At 47.5% G+C, this 14,377-nt stretch overlaps 4 protein-coding genes across 4 annotated transcripts; 2 read left to right on the forward strand and 2 right to left on the reverse strand.

The window, feature by feature from the left end:
- Positions 1-1,508: 1,508 nt before the first annotated feature.
- Positions 1,509-4,637, forward strand: HO133_008342 (uncharacterized protein; the record flags this gene model as incomplete). The annotated part of the gene is made up of 1 exon (XM_037299209.1): positions 1,509-4,637. One exon carries the CDS (start codon positions 1,509-1,511, stop codon positions 4,635-4,637), a length of 3,129 nt encoding a protein of 1,042 aa, XP_037155210.1.
- A 1,091-nt stretch (positions 4,638-5,728) lies between these two features.
- On the reverse strand, positions 5,729-8,008 carry HO133_008343 (uncharacterized protein; the record flags this gene model as incomplete). The annotated part of the gene is made up of 3 exons (XM_037299210.1): positions 5,729-6,235; positions 7,109-7,902; positions 7,957-8,008. The coding sequence occupies 3 exons, from the start codon at positions 8,006-8,008 to the stop codon at positions 5,729-5,731; spliced, it is 1,353 nt and encodes a 450-aa protein (XP_037155211.1).
- Positions 8,009-8,436: 428 nt separating this feature from the next.
- HO133_008344 (uncharacterized protein) lies at positions 8,437-8,985 on the forward strand (the record flags this gene model as incomplete). The annotated part of the gene is made up of 1 exon (XM_037299211.1): positions 8,437-8,985. One exon carries the CDS (start codon positions 8,437-8,439, stop codon positions 8,983-8,985), a length of 549 nt encoding a protein of 182 aa, XP_037155212.1.
- A 2,654-nt stretch (positions 8,986-11,639) lies between these two features.
- On the reverse strand, positions 11,640-13,690 carry HO133_008345 (uncharacterized protein; the record flags this gene model as incomplete). The annotated part of the gene is made up of 4 exons (XM_037299212.1): positions 11,640-12,034; positions 12,176-12,723; positions 13,025-13,173; positions 13,577-13,690. The coding sequence occupies 4 exons, from the start codon at positions 13,688-13,690 to the stop codon at positions 11,640-11,642; spliced, it is 1,206 nt and encodes a 401-aa protein (XP_037155213.1).
- Between the last annotated feature and the right edge of the window lie 687 nt (positions 13,691-14,377).

The following is a 14,377-nucleotide window of genomic DNA, read 5'->3' on the forward strand; positions in this document are numbered from 1 at the left end:
TGCGGCATCGCCCTTATGTATAAATATACCTATTACGAGAGATTACGGTGTCACCATAGATAGCAAGGTTCCGCTCCCATCGATACGCCGTCGATACACTAAAATAGATATCCGCAACTACGACTTCAGGTCGCTAATAGAATTCGAGCAAGAGTTGGGCACGCTGGCGTACAGAGGGATCCTTTCTAAATGATAACATCGCGTCCGGAGTAAGGGCTGGCGATATGGCTATTACACGCCTAAGTCAGAGGCAAAATATAAGGAAAAGCGTATATACCCACTAGCTTCGATATCACGAATATCCAACTAAAATAGCAGACGACAGTGGCTATTGCAAGAGTGACAAGTACGTTCTCTACAATTTTCTATGAATGACGCTAACAAAAAGTCGGAGGCGGAGCTGAATCAGCTTTGCCAAGCATTCTTATTTAATTTGCAATTCATAAAAAACCAAAAAAGAATTCTCTTTTCGTTTTTTTCTTCGCGATTTCTAGTAACTCTCTTCAAAATATTCTTTTTAGAATATTCTCAACTCTTCGAGAGGTACTTTTTGAGGCATTCTTTAGGGGCTACTCTCCGGGTTACTCTCCGGGGTACTCTCCGGGGTATTCTTCCGGGTATTCTTCGAGGTACTCTCCGGGGTACTCTCCGGGGTACTCTCCCGGGTACTCTTCCGGGTACTTACGACGGATATTTTATGAAGTTCTTCGCAAAAAAAAAAAAAAAAAAAAAAATTTAAATTTACGGGACTTTCCGCGGAACTTCCCGCGAATTCTTTTTTCGCACTTCGAATATTTTCTCGAGTGATTTCTCGAGTAAATCTTTAAGAAACCCCTCGAGTAACCCTCTAAGTGCTCTCTAAAATACTCTTCTCGAGTATCTCCGAAAGTATACCCTCGAATAATCTCTTTAATCCCCCTTATATACTCTATAAAAAATCCTCTAAAATATTTCTTTAAAATAATTCTTTAATAGGGAGTTTCAGGCCACTTTTTTTCCGCGTGGTACTTTCAGGTTTTCAGACTTTCAGTGATTTGCATAATGGCTAATAGTGGTGTTAAGTAGAATACTCTATGACTATATGCGGAGAAAACTACGGAGCATTCTCGGAAGCTAGGGCTAGGGCTATATGTGGCAAATCTATCATAAAACCACAGAAATGGCCTTATTTTTTATATGTGGGGTCTTCAGGTGTTCAGGCCTCCTGAAAAAACCACTGCTGAAAGTCTGAAAACCTGAAAAAACCACAGCAAAAAAAAAGTGGCCTGAAACTCCCTAATAAATCTCTTCAAATATTTTCTCAAAGTCGCGGGAAGAAAAAAAAAATTAAAGAAAAAAATTGGTTTTGGTTTTGTCGTAGTGTCAGCCCTCGTCCGCCGTAGCTTGGCTCTTGGCTAGAGGCACGTGCCCAGGTGCGCTTTCCGCGCTAAATTCGACCCCCACCTTCGTTCGCGTCAATCAACAATTAACACCACTTCGTCTTTCACATCGACCATGACCCATTAGCCATGGATCCTATTCTCCAAGGACTCAATGAACCACAACAAGATGCAGTTACCTCGCCATCTAATGTCTTACAAATCCTGGCTCCGCCGGGAAGCGGCAAAACAAAGACACTCACATCACGGGTGGCTTACCTCCTTCAACACCACCGATACAAACCATGGGACATCATTTGTCTCACATTCACTGTGAAGAGTTCGCGAGAAATGAAGGAGAGAATCGCCAAACTTCTTGGTAGTGACACCGCGAAGCGATTAGTCCTGGGTACATTCCACTCGGTATGCCGCCGATATCTTGTCACCTACGGCCATCTCATTGGCCTTCACAAGGGATTCGGCATTGCCGATAGCTCGGACAGCACAGCCATCATCAAGAGGATCATCAAACGCTTAGGGCTCAAGATTGATGCTAAGAAGGCCCAGTCACGAATCTCGAGCTGCAAATCCAAGGGTCTACATGGACCAGACCAGCAAGTTGGAAAGCAGAAAGGGGAACTGGCCCAACAGCTGCCACAGAAGAAGAATGTGGAACAGCAGGAGTTTTCAATTGTATTCGAGGAATATCAGAGTCAACTGGCCAAATCCAATCTACTTGATTACGATGATCTCTTGTTGAGCTGCGTTGACCTCCTCCGCCAAAATCCTACATGCGTTTCGAATGTAGAGGTGGTGTTGATCGACGAATTTCAAGATACAAATGTGGTTCAATTCGACTTGATGAGGCTGTTTGCTGCAAAGAACAAGAGGGTCACTACAGTCGGTGATCCAGATCAGAGCATATATGGATGGAGGTCTGCAGAGATCAAGAACCTGGAAAGAATGCAACAGCAATACCCTGGTATGATTACCATCCACCTCAAAGACAACTATAGATCTTCAGGCGCGGTACTTTTGGCAGCGGACGAAGTAATACAGCAAGACACGTCGCGACCTGCCAAATCTCTACTGCCCACGCACTGCCCCGGCACTATGCCCGTGCTGCGAAGACTACCAACCGCTGAGATTGAGGCTTTGTGGATCGTCTTCGAATTACAAAGGATGGCTGGACTGACTGGTCGTCTTCTCGCATACTCGGACTTCGCTGTACTTCTTCGCACTGCTTCATTATCACGCCAGGTCGAATCAGCCATGGGCAGAGCTGGAATACCCTATCGTATGGTAGGAGGCAAGAAGTTCTTCGATCGTCTAGAAGTCAAGATTCTCCTCGACTACTTAAGGGTGGTCAGTCAGCCGAACAACAACGATGCCATTTCTCGCATCATCAACACACCTGCACGTGGCTTAGGTGCAACGACCGTGAAAGCGCTGCTAGAAGAGGCGGAGACCCGAAAATTGGCCCTTTGGACACTGCTTCGAAATTCTACACAAAACACTACCAGGACAAACTTGTCTAAAGCAGCGAAGCAAGGACTGGGCTCCTTTGTCAACCTCATCCTGACCTCCAGAAACAAGATCTTGGATACGAGTAATCCTGACTCGCCTAAGACCATTTTGGGGTACATAATCGAGAAGCTCGACTTCCAAAATTACCTGCAAAAGAGCCATCCGGATGATTCTGAAGCTCGTTGGGCGAATGTCGAAGAGCTTACTGCGCAAGCATCCGAATTTACGGTCTGCGATGCAAACGAGTGGAAAGAAGACGATGACCTCCCCAACATTGAAGGCTTGGAACAACAGCGAGGTAATGCAGCAGAAGAAGCATTGGCCAAGTTTCTAGCCAACGTTGCGCTCGCATCGGAGCTTCAGAAAGAGGAGGAAGACACGGAAGGGAAAGGAGCACTGCAGTCACAGGTCACCATCTCCACTATACACGCTGCGAAAGGCCTAGAGTGGCCCGTGGTCTTCGTGCCATCCGCGTACGAGGGTTGCATACCGCATTCAAGAGCAGAAGATACGGACGAGGAACGGAGGCTATTGTACGTTGCAATGACCCGAGCCCAAGCTTTGCTCTACATCAGCTGTCCAATGAAGAACTCTCAAAGGGAAGAAACGGCCATGTCACCGTTCCTTTCAACCAAGCCGGTGACCAATCTCCTGGTTAGCCAGGGCCCAACAATAAACAGCAGCACTGTCAATGACATTGCGCGAATACTAAGAAGGGACAGTCCAACTCAAGCCCAAATCTCTGAGGCTTGTGAGACACTAAAAAGCGTGCACGATAATCTATGGCCTCTCACTGGGGAAGAAGAGGTCAAGGCGACCGGCGCTAGACGGAGCAAATGGGACTCCAACGAATCCTCCGAGCATCCATACAAGCGAAGGAGGATGCAGGACAGCGAACGCAGTGTTGTTGAAGGGATGACAGCCTGCGCGAACCCACCTGTGGCGGGACATATTGGCAGTACAACCACAATGCAGAGTAGCTCAACCTTTTCTTATAACACGGGCTTCATCTCAGCAGCGACGCAATTACAACATGTCGACGAACATAAGAAGATGGACACTATGCCAAATCGAGGTGCAAAGCCATCGAAAGTACGCAAGGAAGAAGCGAAATTGAACAGCAAATCTAGCTTCGCACAAGGGGGAGGTCAAGGCAATCTGATGAGCTTCTTTGGAATGAAGGCGGGAAAGCACGGGAGAAGCACACCATCCGATCAACTCGCGGAAGGAACACTGGGAAACTTAGTTGCAGGCCGCAATCATACTTCTGGTAACGTGACAGTCACAGGTCCCACAGCCACTACGAATCAGGTCTTGGTCGGCCGTTTGGGCCCAACGTCAAGGACACCCAACTTACCGTTACCTGAAGCATTAGCAACTCACCGACTGCAACCCCTCTCGAATACAAATCGACCGCGCCCTCTCATCCACGAAGAAGAGCCTCTAAGGAAGAAACCCTATGTCTTCCTGTCTAGCTCACCACCGCACATTGAAGAGCTCGTGGAAGCAGCAGAAAATCAATGTGAACACCAATCGCCCCCCAAAATGATAAGCAGGGTGGAAGACAGCGAGGTAGCACCCCGGCACACCGATATTGTGCCCTCCAGGACGTTTCACACCACGAGCATTGCGCGACTACAGACAGAGGTGGCGCCAAGAAAGACTCTAGGAGTACGCAGAAGCATGAATGGATGGTCGGCAGGCGGGAGTCATGGCTTCTCAGTACCAAAGATGAATGGATCGAAGCGCTAGGGTGATTGCTGTCATGGATCGAGAGTTTACATGACGAGGAGCAAGAGGAGGAACAACAGGATGTCAGGAGCGGAGAAGTACGCGACTGATCTTGCAGCCGAGGAGGATTGCTGCACCTTCAAAACAGCAAGATGTCAAGACTGGAGGAGAACGCCCCTGGTTTTGGAAACAAAAAGCATTGTTGTACCATCAAAGCCGCATGCAGGAGGTTTTGCACTGCAAAAGGCTTCTCGAAGTATCGGTTCCTGGCGTAATGGAAAGAGGTCAATTGAGGTTGGGCTGTGCAAAAAGATCTAGGATTGGGGGAAGATATCTTAGGTTTTGAAATAAGGAGAATCTTGTACTAGTACGTCAGAAGCCGAACGCAGACACTCCACTATTCGATTTCAGTCCCTGATGAAAGAAGTCTCGGGGAGAAAAGAGGGTAAATGGAACAAGGAGTAAATGGGTACAGAGAAGGGAAAGGAAAAAGGGAGAAAAGAGAAAGGGGACGAGCAAGGGGAAGGGGAAAGGAAAGAAAAAGGAAAAGGAAAAGGGAAAGGAAAAGGGAACAGTGGCTGGTGGAAATTGGGACAGGCCAGCAAAGATGCATTCAGTGTACGCAGACGGCGGCTTGGATAGGCATTGTAAAGCGAGAAGCATTCAGCGCGTTCGGTTGGATCGCAGGGTTTCCCGGTTGAAGCATTGCATTCGAAGGAGTTTACGATACCCATTGCTGCGAGATTCACGGGCTTCAGCACGCGCGCAGATGAGGCGGCGACCTCCGGTATTATTTCGAAATTAGTCTTTACAGTTTTGTTGCTGGAGATTCGGGCTTTGGCTCGGAGTCGTTGGATTGCTTGAAGTGCTTGTGTCATACATAGAACAACGAGAGCATTTGAATCTCCCTTATTCCATCATCTCCTCCCAGTCCTACCCGTCCTTCTCGTCTCATTGGTTCTCTTCCTCTTGCTCTTCATCATCATCGCCGTTCTCATTCCCCGTATCAGAATCATCTTCCTTCTCATCCTCACCATCCGCGCCAGACGAAGCCGACAGTGTCTGGTGGTGTCATTTGCAGGTTGACCGGCGACGAAAAGCGCAGTTTCCTTTCAAAGGCGCCCCAGACGTGCTTTGATGTCGAAAAGAAGGCGAATTTGGGCGTTAAGCAATCCCAGTCTGTCGTTCGAGACGTCCGTCGCGGCGATGTGGAAGGCCCCTGATAGATCGCTGATGTCTAGGCGCTTTGAAACCTGTGGCGGGGACGTTATGAGCATGGAGATTTCTCTAGGTACGAGTACTCTACCGAGCAACGATACCCCGGGAGTCGTACCTTGATCGACTTGGATTCCTCTTTGGTAATGAGCTTGGACGTCGGCTAGCAAGTCGTCCTCATCCGTCCCTCTGGCGCTTCGTTCTTTCTTACGCTTTTGTCCCCTCTCGAAGCGGTTCCTGCTTCTGATGCTTCTTCTCTGCAGCCGTTCAGCTGCTAGATCTCTTTCGAACTTTAGGATGGTCTCTGGCACCGTCAAGCCTGCCACCCATTGCAGAGCTGCCAATAACGCTTTCTTCGTGGCTGCTTGTTTGGACTTCAGGGGTTGCAAGCCATGGAGGAGTAACTGCGCTATGTATAATATAAAAGTGGCCGGTCTCGTCCTTGTGGAGCGATTGTTGATGGGCTTTTGGCTTCCCTGCTTTCGTGAGTGCGGGCCTAGGGTCTTTGAGGTTCAAGAGGTTGTGAATCCTGTTGCTGTTGCTGCGTGAGTGTCTGTTGCGGTCGGTTACGACGTCAAGGCCACTTGTTGGGGAGTAGAAGGATGGAGGCGAAGAGACTGGAGGGGCGAATGCTAGGGACAGGATTGGATGTTTGGGCATGAAATGGCTTGGGACAAACAGGTATTCTAGTCAACGGATAAAGTGAATCGACGCGAGTATTTTGTGTAGTAACGTAAGGTCTTGCAACACTTGGATGGAGCTTTAGCAGTGGTGGACAATGAAGAGATTTTTGGAGTGAGGACTTGTAATTTCTGACTCGATGGGCCTTGCTGACTTTAGATAGCCCTCCGTGCAACATAAACTGGAGAAAGCCGCCAGATTGATTCCACCCTTCCTGCTTGTTGTCGTTGTAAGATCTTACAAGATCCTTTGAAATGGCCTGATCGAGTTGACTTTAACGGAGAACCATACATGAAAGCGTTGTTGTTACTGCGTTGAGCACTCATTCAAGAACAAGACTTCGAATGAGGAAGCAAGATTACAATTCTATGCATCCCCTAGTTTTGATGCATGCATGCTGGTTGGAATACATGTCAATCAACCGACCTCGTAGCACACGGAGAAGGTCAAGCATGATGATTGGCCATTGATGCAGCAATTGGCCTTCTCGCGTAGTACCACCCTCCTTTACCGGCACGAGAAGTCAGTGCCGATCTATGTAGCCTCTTCCACACGAAGTATCATCTCGATCTCGCACCCATTCGCCAGGAACTAACTCCTTTTTTGTTACCAAGCTCTTCGTAAAGCCTCCCAGAAGATAACCATATCCTCTGGTTTGTCTTCCTCAAGAGCTGCGCTTCATTGTTCCAAAGAAGCCTAGCTTCTATTGTAGGCGCATTTTCGGCTGGCTGACCTCGACTTTTGCAATAGTCGAGCAGTGACTCGAAGAGGTCTGAGATAGTCCAACCCGCCTTAAGACAGACGTAAATTGAGACATAATCTGATCGGTTGTTTGCAGAAACAACCAATAAAGTCTGAATAGGAACTTGCGAGCTCGTTGGCGCTCTATCCATCGACCCGTGCCCATCATACGAAGACTTCGCGCTTTCCCTCAGCGGATTTGGATCTGCCGATGCACGTGATTGATTTGGTGTAGTCTTGACGCGATTGGCACATGGGATATCATTCAGGTGTAGACGCCGTGCCTCTTTTTGCTCAGCGGTAGTGGTTCCTGGATAATTGTTGGCATTGAATCCATCGAGCCAGTCAATTTCCAGTCCCTCTTCCGAGACATGCGCGAGTTTATGGTCGCGAAATACTTGCTGGAACGAAGGGCCCCTAGGCGGCGTTGACAGCCAGACGTCTGTCCAGTCAGAACGACGCTGGCCTACATGTAGAAAGCCAGGGTGATCCGGATGGAATCTTCTGGCTGGAGTATGACCACTCGGCGGCACCACAGAACCTGAGGCTTGTGGTGTTTGGTTGCTGGGAAGGTGAGATGAGGAGTCTAAGTCCTCATGAGATTCGCTCGAGGTAGCCTCGGTCTGGTGCCTCGCAGTGTTCATAGCATCTGTCGCGGATGTTAGATTCCGGCAAGAACAAACACCTCCCTTCGCAGACTTACGTCCTGCAGGGAGTGTATGCCTCTTGGCGGTAACACTCGGAGATGGAGTCATGATCCTGCGTCTTGTGTTATTACCTGCTGAAAATGAGATCAAGGAAGCGTGGATGTGATTTATGAAGATTGGTGCAATGATATTCCTGCTAGGTGCGGCACGCTTGCTTGATTTGTCGCACCTCTCCCTTCCTCTCATGAATACTCGTTCCCAAATATAGGGAAAAATGCCCTTCTAGATAGGTTGGATAGAGACTCAGTCCAATGTGTAAGTGCTGTAGAGTATCAAGGAGAATGTCGGAACTTGCTGGAATGTCTTGCTTGGTTGTGACTCCGAGCATCTTGTGGCCATTTTCGCCGCGTGATTCGGCCCTAACACGGTTCTTGCTCCTACCACCTCTTTCACGCAAATATCTATACCTTTTGCACATTCACCTACCCAACGTCCCTAAAATCTTACCCCAGTCGTTTTCCTCCATCCAACCAATGATGGTATCTTCTAGCACAGCATTCAGCTCCGGACAGCATGCACTTCCAGATCTTGGCGATCTCCACCACTTTGTCATGGGTGTGGCCGCCAACCACGTCGACATACCAAAGATTCCTTCCGCGTTCATCGGCCCTGCTCGTCCTACCTCTACATATCTTGGCGAGGAGACCGTCCTAGCTGGTCCATCGAGCGAGACCGCCGTTCCGATTATGTTCCGCTGTGTATGGGGGCCCGGCAACCACTCTCGCCACGTGCTCGTCAGAATGAAGCCTTCCGTATCAGAACAGGCTCTCGGACTCCGCTTGTGCCAACGTTTAAACATCCCGACTACAGGAGCCGTGACTATAGAGCCGGTGATCAAGTGGATACCGGGATTGATGCCTTATACAAGTGGTATAGACAAAGGCAAGCCTCTCTCGAACAATCCGCTCGTGACCGTACCTCGCGCTAACTGGCTTTTAGTCTTACTTTTTGCAGAGGTGGTACAGGCGCTCGGCTCCAGTCTGAGCGGCATTGTTGACCTCGACCTCCTCATCTGCGACAGGTAATTCGACCATTGCACCTTGTGCGATAACAGAGCCGTCCTTGACTCGGCGGTTATGAGGAATGCTCGGACGTGGGGCATTGGTGAGGGCAGGTTGTGTGAGAGATGCGCTGTGCGCGCAGATATTCCAGGAAGCTTTTCCTAGACGGATTTAGGGAACGGATACATACGTGTCACGCCACCAGGATACTAGCATTGGTCCCCTCGCTGATAGGTAAGCTGATGGTACTGGGATAAGTGACATTCCGTTAACAGGATTTCGGCCAGAGATCTCTCCTTTCGACCCTCGCCGGCAGGACTAGCTGTCTAGATAGACCGCTAGGAAGGACATCAAGCGGGGTTCCGATGCCAATGCATGGGTTCCGCAGCAACAGAAGCATCAAGGCTAAGTAAAGGAACAGGAAGAGATAAGGCATGATAGAAACCAGCATACATTGAAGCATGACCACAAGATCACTGTATTTGAGACACAACTTTCAGACTAAGCGTTAAAGCAACGTGTACCACTCTTACCCCTCGGCAGGGCCAGAGTACAGGGCTCCCATAGCTTATATAGCCCATATCCCTCAGGGCCGCTTTTCAAGACTTGAAATGCACATCAGTAAATTTCTTCTCGCAGTCGTAAGTGCTGAAGTATTCTTTGTCAATCAGTGTACAGTCTGTTAATAATATTGGGCCCGGAGGTAGTTCTTGCCTCAGTCCCTCAGACGTGCCAAGATCGCTAAGCCCCTTTGGATTACTAGTATATACCCGGTAATGCCCGCTACTTGATAATGCACGGTCTTAAATCCGATAAATCTGGGGGTGAGGGGATATTCTCCCGGAAACTCACCCAATTATCAATATAACTCCAACTTAAAAGATTCTTGAAACCCTAGAGATCTTATTCTACATTCTATAGTTTGGATTCTCAATATTTTTATTTTACTGTTGTGAAAGAACGAATTACTGAAGTCTCGGATTTTAGGTGTCACCCGAAGGCTGCGAAGTCAGCGGACTAACCTAAAGGGGCTTAGCGATCTTGGCACGTCTGACAATATCACATTTCTACACCTCTAAATCGAAGGAACAACAATTGGTCTCTATGATCAGGTGTGGAGAAAGAAAGTCCCTCATTCCAATGACGAGAGCACTATCTGAAGCTCTTGAGACTAGCATTCTGCTACTTGCTGACCATATTGAAGTCCAATTGAGAGTGCAGCCCCAACTTATCTTCGGACAGTCCCCCTCCGACAGTCCCCCGTCAAACTAAAAAAGCCTCCCGCGCACGATCTACACGTTAAGCTTTCGGCCCCATCTAATTTTGGTGAGGGGTTACGCCAGCCCTGTGCATCCGATTATAAGAGACTTCAAGTTCAGATGAATTCCTCCCACTTTATTAATTTTGAAGTGATTCTTTAGAGCGATGATGTGATGCTTAGAGTACGTTATAAATAGGTCGGAGGCAGTGCAATAGTAGTAGAATAAGGGCCTATATTGTATGTGACCATTGCTAAGCCGTAATATTAGCCGTATATATCAAAATTCGCTAATACATGTAAGAGTGTTGGTGTACTATTTATTATTATCTTTCTAAAAAATCACTATAATTAGACCGCTAGCATCGGTAAGAAGATCGGTGTCGACAGGCCTTATAAGTAGGTGAATGCCCACCTTTCTCCCATACCCCCGTATCCTATTCAAACCCAACTTCTATTTCGCCTATCCGCATATTATAAATATTATCGAGTATACTACGACGGTTGCAGACAAGAAGAGGCGTGTTTTCGCTACCTTCCCAGCTATCTACAAGCGTGCCTCTATCAGTGGCGAGGTCTTTTCTAGTAAGGATGCTGTAATCCTACGTCTTAAGGACTGGTCTTGTATGTAAGGATTTGCTGCAGTGACTAGTTATAGCGTTAGAACTTATAGCCTTTCTAAAATTATAATAAAAGTCATCGCTAAAAATCTACACTATAAGATATCCCTCACTCGTTAAGATATAACGTTCTATTTAAATATTTATACCGTGGAATGAAAGAAATATCGACAATGCACCCACCAGTCAGATATCCACTATGCCAAGGCCTATGCCAAGCCGGGTGGCTGCGGGTATAGCCGATAGCCACATTAGTGTGGACGGGGGACTGTCGGAGGGGGACTGTCCGAAGATAAGTTGGTGCAGCCCCTCCCGCTGTTTCTGTCTATGTACATGATCAAGCATCAAGTACATCCAGAAACACCATTGAACTTCAAAGTACCCTAATTCGTCGTAACAATGGCGAAAGTGGCATCATGGTGCCAGTCGGGAGTTGCTATACTGTGATGCCCCATGTCATGAGATTAGTCCTGAAAGTCATCATCCGTCGACTTCATTTCTAGTCCTTGGTAGCACAGATCAAATGACCATGCGGGAATCCTAACTCCAAGTTACATTATGAGAAAATTCTACCCGTGGGAAGTGGACGCCGATGAAAACTTGAATGAATTAGGTACAAATGAGCCCTGCACAAAAACCGGCCTGATCAGGCCAACGGCAAATGTAGAGGAGAATGCTCGACTCGAGATGAGAAGGAATGAGTACGACGTCGTCACAGACCCGCAAGATGCCCGCTAAACCTACGAAAGAAAACCTTCAAACAGCAACATGAGCGCCTCTCCACAAGCATTCCATCAATATTACGAAAATGTGTCCTTTCGTCTCTTGCAGCGCGTATCGGAACTGTGGAACCCTAAAACAGCTTGCGTTGATTGTCTTCTACACAAACATCCAGGCGCCAATCCTATTTTGTCAACACTAGAAGGCGCTGAAAGCTTGACGAGTGTCTCTGCTGGGCTGCCAACGGTAAAGCAATGACTTCCGACGGAAAGTCTATGTGTCGTTCGGGAAGCCTCTTCTCCATCCGTATCGGACTTCTGCTTCTTGTTTCGGACTCTGCGGACTAAGATGTGGCCGTCGTCGCTCTCCTCATTTGAGCTCGATGAATTTGGGAATGATATGGCGCTGACAACCGGAGGGTTGACGCCCACGCTCCCTGTTGCTGCAAGCTCCAGCGCCTGCGGTGAGTCCCGACCTGACGAAGATGGCGTCAGCAGCTCGGAACTCTTCCCAGCTAACCACGATTCAGCAGTGGCCAGATCCAACGCAGCTTGGTGCCGTTTCATATGCGTGTCCACCATAGTATACTATTGCAAGGTCTTCAGGACTATCGTACTCGTAGCAAAAATCGGCCACTGTTTCATGCTCGCGCGACGAGATCGTTGCAAACCAGCCTGAAAGCTTCCAACAGCACGGGCAGCCGCTGATCGTTTCATACCCCCCCACCGCACTCGATTTACACCAAGGGTGGACCTCTCAAAAATTTGATTCAAATGGCGGCCGAGAATCTCAATGTCTGTAGATGGAGGTTTTTTGGCGAAATCAGAATGCAAAGTCACGGTGTGGCGTTTGAGAGCATCTAGATTGGAAGTTTCTTCCGATGATATAGCGGTTCGTGAGCCATCTTCTTGATTTCTGTGGAGTGGATGAAGCATGATGCGACCAGCTTGGGCATCGTCTCTTCGATCGGAGAGCACGGGAATCTGATCACTAGGGAAGTTGGGCGCATGGGACTTAATCTTTCTGAGGAGTTCCACCGTTGTGGACATGCCTTTCTCCTCGACCAAAGCTTCTAGTGCGTATATAAGGGCTGACGTAAATGAGTCTTCACCAGGAACTTGTGTCGTGGCCATCTCTTTGGTCGCTGCCAGGTATTCGAACAATCTAGATCTTATCAGCCGGAAGTTATACTCGTGAAAGCTTGGCTAATCCGACTGACCTGGGTTGCCCTCTGGTGAGACCCAAGTTCCCTGCGTAGCAGCTTCGATGAAATGTCAGCAGCGTCCCCTCCACGAGCAAGAGGAGATTACCAGTCAAAGATCTCTAAGACGTCTGCGTCAGCATCGTCCAAAAGCTGCTCGGTCTTATTCCACACGAGCAAGTCTAAGCGCTGCCGTTGATCATTCTCCGAAGTTTGCCTGGGGCTATTAGCAACCAAGCAGTAGGATAGCTAGGTTGAACTTACCCGTGTAATACCAGACTGCCATAGTAGCTGCCAGGTTTACCATGACCGGCATAGTATACTATGAGCAAGGTGGTTGGTCCATCGTGAGCGCCGATGAAAGCAGCTACTATGGTGTTGACCTGCACCTGCGGTTTCCGCTCGATATATGTCTATAGTATAGAGCTAGAGTGAAATAATAGCTAGCTATATATAGGTATGGGTGGGTAGAATAAAAAATATATAATAGTTCTGAAAGAGACAAAATCGAATGAAGAGCTATTGACAGGTGCGAAACAGGTGGCTATATAGCTCGTACTGGACACCTGTCTTCTACGCCTTGCAGGGGTACCGACCTGGCCCTGAAACAGGGGCATATCATGCGACCCAATAACCCCCAGTCTTACTGTGGCGAATAATTGAAGCGGGTTTCAAAAGTGCCCTTGAGTCTAGATACTTCCTCTTTCACCGCCAAATCGTCACTACTCTCCGCCCAACACAAGAGTAAAACTTCAATATCGTATAAGTGGAAGAATTCCTATGTTTCCCTTTGTCCATCGTTTGACTCTAGAGAACTTGGTATTCAGAGTCATCCTTCTTATCCTGGGCTTCGTAATTGACAGTGGAAGGTTCTGGTGGTATGTTGATCGTAGGGCTCTTCGTCAGCGGAGATCTGGTGTTGTCGTCCATGTTCGGATAACCAGTGTGAGTAGAGATACTAGCCAAGCTAATGGGGGTACTATGTAAGACAGAGCTGCTGTTGGCTCATTTATCATCTAGATTTTCTGCACCGTGCGCCTTCCTTTCAAAAAGATGCCTTGCACGGGACAAGGCTGTGCCATTGCCATATGGACGTATAGTGTGTGCCATACCAGCCGACATCAGCATCAGCCTCGTGCTATGGATGCTTTCCGAGAGGTGAAGGGCGGCCGCGTTACACGTTTAAACCCTGTCTTCGTGAAGGTTCGACGATGTTTTATGGCGGCTAGTGCTGTCTCGCTAAATGTCCTACGAAAACTACACGCATAAATAAGTTCTAAATAATAATTAGCTGGGTTCTAAGGCCTAGTAATATATAGATAGTAATTCACTATATAGCTTAGCCTTAGGAAAACTCCCTTTATATAAAATAGAAGATTTAGAGTTTAAGTATAAAAAAATATTAAAAAAATAAGACGTAGATAAGTAGAAAAAGTCTAAAAAACCTCTTTTTATAACGAGAGAAATAAGAATAAGAAGTAAAAAATAGATGGAAATATCGTTTATTTAAGACTCTTCTAATATAATAATCTCGATTATTCTATTATAAGTATATATTATACTCTTATTAATTCTTAGTTAAACTATAATAACTAATATTATCTTATTAAATATCTT

This window comes from Letharia lupina (assembly GCF_014066315.1).
Source record: "Letharia lupina isolate WasteWater1 chromosome Unknown contig_5, whole genome shotgun sequence".
NCBI classification, from domain to species: Eukaryota; Fungi; Ascomycota; class Lecanoromycetes; order Lecanorales; family Parmeliaceae; genus Letharia; species Letharia lupina.